Source organism: Vollenhovia emeryi, unplaced genomic scaffold (genome assembly GCF_000949405.1).
Source record: "Vollenhovia emeryi isolate VEMERY1.0 unplaced genomic scaffold, V.emery_V1.0 DF939181.1, whole genome shotgun sequence".
In the NCBI taxonomy this organism is placed as follows: Eukaryota; Metazoa; Arthropoda; class Insecta; order Hymenoptera; family Formicidae; genus Vollenhovia; species Vollenhovia emeryi.
The window spans coordinates 29,863-38,087 of NW_011967185.1; the positions used below are offsets into that span (position 1 = coordinate 29,863).

General features: G+C 39.6%; 2 protein-coding genes across 2 annotated transcripts; one reads left to right on the plus strand and one right to left on the minus strand.

The window, feature by feature from the left end:
* Window positions 1-1,225: 1,225 nt before the first annotated feature.
* LOC105562942 (methionine aminopeptidase 1) lies at window positions 1,226-3,502 on the plus strand. Its single transcript, XM_012014133.1, has 6 exons — window positions 1,226-1,422; window positions 1,840-1,891; window positions 1,975-2,213; window positions 2,281-2,503; window positions 2,594-2,869; window positions 2,950-3,502. The coding sequence occupies exons 1-6, from the start codon at window positions 1,312-1,314 to the stop codon at window positions 3,180-3,182; spliced, it is 1,134 nt and encodes a 377-aa protein (XP_011869523.1). The 5' UTR covers window positions 1,226-1,311; the 3' UTR covers window positions 3,183-3,502.
* Window positions 3,503-3,602: 100 nt separating this feature from the next.
* On the minus strand, window positions 3,603-8,215 carry LOC105562941. The gene is made up of 5 exons (XM_012014132.1): window positions 6,705-8,215; window positions 5,840-6,063; window positions 5,392-5,765; window positions 4,823-5,326; window positions 3,603-4,651 (listed from the first exon to the last, which is right to left on the minus strand). Exons 1-5 carry the CDS (start codon window positions 6,708-6,710, stop codon window positions 3,771-3,773), a joined length of 1,989 nt encoding a protein of 662 aa, XP_011869522.1. The 5' UTR covers window positions 6,711-8,215; the 3' UTR covers window positions 3,603-3,770.
* Window positions 8,216-8,225: the final 10 nt, after the last annotated feature.

The following is an 8,225-nucleotide window of genomic DNA, read 5'->3' on the forward strand; positions in this document are numbered from 1 at the left end:
AAACAAGGATAAATGATGCATTATGCGCATCATGCATAAAACGGAACGCACCTTAAGGGTGGAGTCCCATGGAGCGGAATAGGCGGAAGCGGAATCAGCGGATCGCCAATCACAAGACCGTTTCGACGGAATTTTTGAAAGGGCTCTATCAGAATAATCTTGCGATTGGCGATCCGCTGATTCCGCTTCCGCGTATTCCGCTCCATGGGACTCCACCCTAAGCCTATCACACAATGCCAGGCAACAGGAACAGGGAATAGAATTTCTGACGCGTTGGATTCGTCGGAAATTTTCTACCAACCAATCCAACGCGTCAGAAATTCTATTCCCTGTTCCTGTTGCCTGTTGCCTGGCATTGTGTGATAGGCTTTACGTTTGTAAGGAACATTTACATGAAATATTTCATAGTGATATTTTTCATCTTAAGAGTTGGCCATCATATTTGAGTTCTAACGTTGGTAGAATTGACCAACCAACGAAAATTTTCCCGCCATATTCAAATGAAAAATATTTATTTACATTTTACAGAAGAAGTAAATGTTTAAATGAAAAGTTAATCAATTATAAATAATGTACAAACGATGTACAAACGATTAAGTACAATAAATAACCGTTTAGATACAATAACTATAGAATAGGGGGGCTAACTATCATTCATCTAGTTACTAAAACTTTGTTATTTTTTTAAAAATTAACCAGGAATGTACAAATAATAAAAATTATTATACATTCATGTACAAACGATGTACATTCCGAATATATTAATAGTTTTATAAATTGTTGTAGGAGGGGGGTCAACTTTATGGACCTGACGTCGCCAATCACAAGAGCGTTTTGACGGAATTGTTAAAAGGGCTCTATCAGAATGATATCCTGTGATTGGTAATCTCCACTTGCGTAAAAACTCGCCTTTACCTTCAACTGTGATATTCATCAATAAGAGATAATATTATATTTTTAAGGGAAAATACTGAAGCAACAAACGCTATAATTAGAGCAACAATCATCAGCGAACGATTGCGCATCGATTTAATCGGTTTTTGAACGAAAATGAGATTCTTCCGGCTAATTGACGCTAATTTTTGTTTCTTTGTTTATAAAGAAATGATAAACCAAGAAATGTCGATATTAGACCAACAATCGCGTATGTACAAACGAAAGTTGGCCCGCTGGCACTGCTCCCAAGAGTCCCAAGCAACTGCTTCTAGTGCTCCCACTCCCACTTGATGCTATACACGTTCCATAACTTCCGTACAGTCGCTGAACACTGTACAGTTCTGTAGGACCACGGTAGGAAAAATTGAATTGATAATGTCGGTAGCACTTGGAATGTGCGAGACACCCGGCTGTAACGCCGTTGCAAGTCTGCAATGTCCAACTTGCTTAAAAATCGGTATCCAGGGTTCATATTTCTGCAGCCAAGTAAGACACGCTATCGTACCATTTTAGGTTAAATTGCTCTCAATTTCCTCCTTTATTAACCCTTTTCCGTTACGTGTTTTTCCGTTAAAAAGCATTTCAATTAATAAAATTTATTAAACGTTATCCGACGTATTAATTATAACCAGGATCTGATGGATAAAATTGGCGAATTTTTAGCGATGTTTTGCGATTTATCGCAAGTCTAAAATAGTCGTTGTTGCAAGTGTTATTGGTTCAACAACAGTTTTCGTTTCTAGTTGTCTCACAATGCAGTATATATCTCCGTTTGAAAATAAAATGTATGTGTATTGTATGTAGAAATATAGGCTATTTATTTTTGTGCCACAGAGAATTACTACTAAACTAAACCATTATTGAGTTAAAGATTGACTCAAGTCTCAAAATTGTAATTTTCAGAATTGTTTCAAGGGTAGTTGGAAAACGCATAAAGTCATCCATCAATTAGCGAGTGAGTACGAGTGCCGTTGGATTAGCTTGAATAATTTTTGTTGTCGTGTAACGTTTGTGTAACACGTTTGCGTATCTAATCAGAGGGAGAAAATGGAAAGAAAGTGAGCGACAGTTATAATCCTTGGCCAGCCTACAATTATACTGGGAAATTACGGCCGTATGAAAAGGAGCAGCGTAGAGAGGTTCCCGAGCGTATCGCTCGACCAGACTATGCCTTACATCCAGCTGGAATACCACTGAGTGAACAAGCTGTAAAAGGTTCTGGCCAGATAAAAATTCTCGACGATGAAGAAATCGAAGGCATGAGGGTCGCGTGCAAGGTATACAGCATAGATATAGTTTTCTTCTCATTGTTATCAAAGTAGTATCAAATGGAATTTTGCATAGCTCGGCCGAGAGGTCTTGGACGAAGCTGCAAAGACGTGTAACGTTGGTGTTACAACAGCCGAAATTGATAGAGTTGTGCATGAAGCTTGCATCGAAAGAGATTGCTACCCATCGCCGTTAAATTACTATCAGTTTCCTGCCAGCTGTTGCACCTCTGTCAACGAAGTGATTTGCCACGGTATACCCGATACACGACCCTTGCAGGATGGCGACATTTGTAACGGTATAAATGTGACAATGTTAATTTCCCTCCACTTTCGAGAGAGAGAGCTATCACTATTGCTAATTGTGACACCTAATTGTTGCTTCTTAGTCGACGTTACGGTATATCACAACGGCTTCCACGGAGATTTGAATGAGACCTTTTTAGTGGGTAATGTAAAGCCGGAAGTAAAGAAATTGGTAGAAGTGACGTACGAATGCTTGGCCAAGGCTATTGACATTGTGAAACCTGGTGAAAAGTACAGAGAGATTGGTAATGTCGTGCAAAAGCATGCGCAAGCGCATGGTCTCAGCGTCGTCCGTAGCTACTGCGGCCATGGAATTCATCGTTTGTTTCATACCGCGCCGAACGTGCCGCATTATGCCAGTAAGTAGCTTTCAGCCAAAGTGAGTGAAGAATGATACATTTTGAATGGAAAAGTTATAGTATATATTGATATTATCTAGAAAATAAAGCGGTAGGTGTTATGAAACCCGGACACTGCTTCACAATCGAGCCAATGATATCCCAAGGTACATGGAAGGACGAAACATGGCCCGACAATTGGACCGCCGTTACATTGGATGGTCAATGGTCAGCGCAATTTGAACATACGCTTTTAGTAACGGAGACTGGTTGTGACATTCTCACGAAACGGCTCGTGAATAACGGTAGGCCATGGTTTATAGATGACTTGTAGTAGCATTTTTCTCCCTACAAGTTTTATTTCCCTACAAGATTTTAACTCGTGTGAATCGACAAGAGTCTAGCGTGTAAGTTGGCTCGTTGAGAAAGTTGAGTAACCTTTTTGTTTTTGCAAATGTATAGTAATAAAAAAATTAATAGTACAGTTGAGTTACCCTTCCAATTTTGCGTCCTGTGCAAGAGGCATCTGTTGTAAATAGCATTTGCCAGTGCATAACAATTTTTAATAAAAACAATTGTAAATTTTGCCAAGGTTTTGCAAGGCGAGAGAAAACAAGTTAAAGATATGAAATATCTAATAAACTAATTTGTACTTGAAGTATTATCTCTCTCTCGGAATTGTTGATTTACCCGTATTACATATGTCCTTACCAAACGATGATGCGCGATATTCAAAGCGGCACGAGTGAAATTTTACAATCAAAGATTATCAATACATACGTCTCGTAACATGCACGCACGTTTTCACGCGTTTCTCACACGCAGCATAATCTTAAATAAATTATTAATTTACAATACCATCTTGTTTTAGTAATATATATATATATGCGCGTTCGACAATATTTGCTTCCAGTTGTCTAATTTAAGAACGCAAACGACTGCCAAACTCAATACCAGGATCATTGTCATACGACGTTGTTTTTCCATCGAGCAAAGTCGCCGATTGCACATGTTCAATTTCCTTGTCTTCATTTTCATTTTCATACTCGTACTCCAAGTCTCCAGTATCATCTTTCCTCACATTACTTGGCTCGTCATCGTTCGTAATGTAATCACTTTCGTCAGGCACAGTAATTTGCAGAGGTGACTTTTCATTATTTCGTTGGTTGTAACTTTCAGTCTGTCTACGGTGGTGTTGCTGACTGGTTTTCATATTCTGCTCCGACTTTGGTTTCTGCTGTTGATCGATCTGCAACCGTGTCGTTTTACTGTGTTGAATTACGACATCGCCGTCATCGTTCTTATGATTAAACGGTATTGCTTCGTTCTTCCGCACATCTTTCTTCTGTTGTTGCCGAAGCTGGCCAATGAGACGACTGTTGACGTTACCGGCAGCGGCCAGCGCGGCTAATTTCTCAGCAGCTTCTCTGTTGGGGAGTGTCGTATAAAATCTGGTCGATACGGCATTATCGCCGACGACCTTATCGAAATACATGGTCGGATTTCTCTGATGGTTCATTTCTCCGTATTCAACATTGTTTTCAGATTGTTGGACGTTACCTGTAGGAAATGTAAGTTGTTGGTCACGTATGTCTACCGAAGACTCTGGATCGAGATTATAATCTGCCGTGACACTTTCCGAAGCGTAATCTTGATCGGGTAAGATTTGCTGCTGTCGCCGTTGTAGCTGGTTAGTCTGTTCGTCATAATTGAAGGAATGCATTTGTGGTCGAGAGAAGCTTGTTGCCTGCTCCGATTCAAGTGTTTGGCCAAGTTGTTGCTGTTGAAGGATACGTTGCTGATCTAAAAGTATAACTTTTATTCTAGCATCTCTCTTCTAGTCTTGCCTCGACTTGAATAAAGATTTCAGGTTGAATTGCAATTAATTCGCCAATCACAACTATCGTGCATTAATGGACTTGTAATGGAATGTACGTGACAGCACTGATCCAACCGGAAATAGTTGTACTCTACCTGCTGTATACCGCTCCGCGAGTTGATGCGGGAAATTATTCAAGAGATTGTAGAGTTGCGAAGATGACAACGGTGGCCCTGCTGGAGCCGGATGACCTACGTAAAGGTCCGCTGGTAGGTCTTGCTGCGCTACGGTGTCTGCGGTGTCTGCGGTGTACGGTGCCTGCGGAACGGCGGTGAGAGGAAATCCGACGTTTAGGGAACTATGAAGATTCGTTTGCATTGGCAGGTTTGCGCTTGACTGACCAAATTGCGCATTCGAGCCTACAACACTCCGAGTATCCGAGTTAACCGGATGATTTGCAAAAAGCTCGTTGGAGGGCTGCGGATTATTTATTATAATCGAGTACAGCCTCGTTACATCTAAATCCTGTGGTCGAAGGATGGCCGGCTGGACAGTTTCGTTGTTTTCCGTAACTTGATATTGATTCTGTTGCGGCGTAATTTCCTGCGGCGATAAACCACTGCCAATAGTGGCTAATCCAAAGATGGTTCTTGTGGGATCTGTAACCATGTGTGTGTAACTGTAGAAACGAAAAGGAAAATTTGCCATGAAAGTGTCTACTTACTTTGTGCTTGTGATGTATGGTAATCGCTCGAGTACGCTCGGTGGTCCGCGATATCTTGGAAATTGGTGGGCGTATTGGCCAAATTGGCGGTGTCGTATCGTATCGGTGGCTTATCCGCTGGAGTCAATTTTGGCGCCGGAATCGTGTGGATGGGTCCTCTGTCGTCGTCGACACCCCCTCGGTGAGTAGCTGCTGGCAAAGCAACTAGTTCCGGCCGGTATTCCGGACTGTATTCCGGCACCTTGTTTATAGAGTAAAATTCTTTAATGGTAGCCCGTTGTGGCAAAATTGGACGATTGTTGAGGGATACTGCTCGCATTGGAATTTGATTTTTCCAGCTAGTCGGCAAGACATTGTATATCGGCCGGCGAATTCTAAAATGAGATTGAAAATGAATGCATGTAGCCGATGGAGCTAAAGAAAGAAAGAGTGTGTATAACATTTTTACCTGTAATTGGCATACTTGTAAGGTATTTGCAAGGTTCTTTGATGAGACAAACCAGCACCGATATGAATGGCATTTCCCATAGATATTCTTGGATTGATAGGCCGAGGCTGTTTTAACATCACCGTAGGAGCGTACGGTGCAGGAGATAACGGTCTTCTAATCTTATTCTTCGCTTCGGAAAGACAGATACACACGGCGAGGAGCCAACAAATCCAACTAGTTGTCTACAATGTGATTTACCGATAGCGTATTCGACATCAAAGCGATTCTCTCACTTGTTCCCATTCCCATTGAGAAACGGGAAAACAGAGAGGGGGAGAGAGATATAATATTATTCTCGAGACGCAAAGAAAGTAAAGACGGAACTTTAGGATCTCTACATGTGGCTCTTTGGACCATGTCATACCCGCTTTATACTCGTAAAACCAAAGAGAAAATTGCCACGGATCGTTAGTGCGAGCTAAATGTGGGACATTGTGCCACATTGGTGCTCGCCAGGGAAAAGCGAGAAGAATTGAAGATGTACGTGAAAATGCGAAAACTGTCTTTGAAATTAATATCGTATTTCGATTTGATGTAATCCTTATCTCGATATTTCAACTTTTCACACCACTCGTACTCATTGTTAAAAAATTTGCAAAATTTTATTTTTTAAGTTTTATGACGATTAATTTTACACACGTCGTTAATATAGCGTTAATATAACGACACATCATATATGTAACGTTACCGTCCCATATAATCCCATAATCCCATAATCCCATAATCCCATAATTCCATAATCCCATAACGACTTGGATCAAACTCGATCTTTTGTATACTTGGATAAACACTTGGATAAATTGTTGCACAATATGTACCTTACCTTCATAATAATTTAATAATAATTTAACTTGTTGTCGGCTGCAACATGCAAAACTGCACTGTTTTCTTTTTCCTTTTTTCGCTCTTTTTAAAATCTACCTCGATAAGGAAACAAATTTAACATAGTTGTTGTAATTAATAATGTTACAAATAATCAAATATGAATTGCGCGCACGGTGAGCATCGAGGAAGCACAACAACGTTCTGCACACAATTGGGTCATTGTCCTTCATTTATACTCCGAAGACTAAAACTGGCCTCCTACCTCGTCAATCCGCAGCAGTTGCTTCGAGATATCGTTACCGATATCGGTAAGATTGTAATGCTAACTCGTAATGCTAACTTATTTCTTAAGATAACATAATATTTAATATTTCTGCATTAATACACAATTTCTCTCGCCAAGGAAACTTGATTTTCTTCTAGTATAACTTGTGCGTGTTATATACTATACAAGATTGAAATATCAAAGTTACATTTTGTATGTTATTACGAAAGAAAAAAACAAATGTTTTCAAAAGCATATTTGTTCCGCGAGTCGATTTGATCGAACGCAGGTGTTATTTGGTCACGCTCTCGCAACGTTTCTCTCCATACTCTCGACACTCGCTTGAGACTCGAGAATGCAGTCGTTGATGCGCGGTTAAAACTGCTACGCGTGTGTGATCCAGTGACCTATATGTAATTGCAAAAAATGTCATGTTGACAGTGTTGTGCTCAGATGATTTAAAAATTATGTGGCGGCTAGGCTCATCTAGTTCACTTGTAGATAACATGTTGTTAATGATGTTTTTATCATCACTTATATGTATAAAATTGTCAAAATGTATTCATACTCTTTATTTAGAAATTTACGTATAATAATTTATTTTCATTCGTCATTTTACAATAATGTAATCTTAAGTCACCTGGTCTAAAACGCTGCATTCCGATTGGTTCTCCAATTCATCAAATTCATCCTAGATAATTTAGTCAGCTCGATTATGAATGAATGGTATCTAGTGCCAAGCATATAACGTAATAGCAAAGACAATCTATAATATATTATTATTCCGTTATAGGAAATTATATTACATTCGAAATCCTATTTAGCTTCTTCATACAAAGAAACTTAAGAGCTGCTTAAATTCTTTCTTAACGCTCGCCACGGCCGTAAAAGCTGAGCATGAGAAATGACAAAGAAGTAAAAGTAAAATTGCAGATTGTTATAAAAGATTGTCGCGTAATTTAATATGTATATGCTCCAATTAAATTCGATAAGAAGTAAAATAGATTTTCTCTCTCTCTCTCTCTCTCTCTCTCTCTCTCCCTTTCTGCGCGTTCTACCGTTAAATAGCATTCGCAACGGTACAATATAACGGTAATTAAAGATCTACAGTTGGCTAACCAACCAAAATCGAGCAAATGTAACAGCCGCGCCGGTATAACGTTACACTGTGCAATTGTTTAATCTCATTCGGGTGGTAAAAAATAACTTGCGTTGTAGGTAATGATGCGTAATAAAGTAAAATATACATACAGG

Bases quoted from the DNA above. Each gene is read 5' to 3' on its own strand.
- LOC105562942 (XM_012014133.1), top strand. From the start codon at position 1,312: ATGTCGGTAGCACTTGGAATGTGCGAGACACCCGGCTGTAACGCCGTT. The intron at 1,423-1,839 runs GTAAGACACGCT...TGTAATTTTCAG, and splicing joins GTTCATATTTCTGCAGCCAA to AATTGTTTCAAGGGTAGTTG. The intron at 2,504-2,593 runs GTATAAATGTGA...GTTGCTTCTTAG, and splicing joins GGATGGCGACATTTGTAACG to TCGACGTTACGGTATATCAC.
- LOC105562941 (XM_012014132.1), bottom strand. The intron at 5,327-5,391 runs GTAAGTAGACAC...ACATGGTTACAG, and splicing joins CCATACATCACAAGCACAAA to ATCCCACAAGAACCATCTTT. The intron at 4,652-4,822 runs GTAGAGTACAAC...TTATACTTTTAG, and splicing joins CGCGGAGCGGTATACAGCAG to ATCAGCAACGTATCCTTCAA.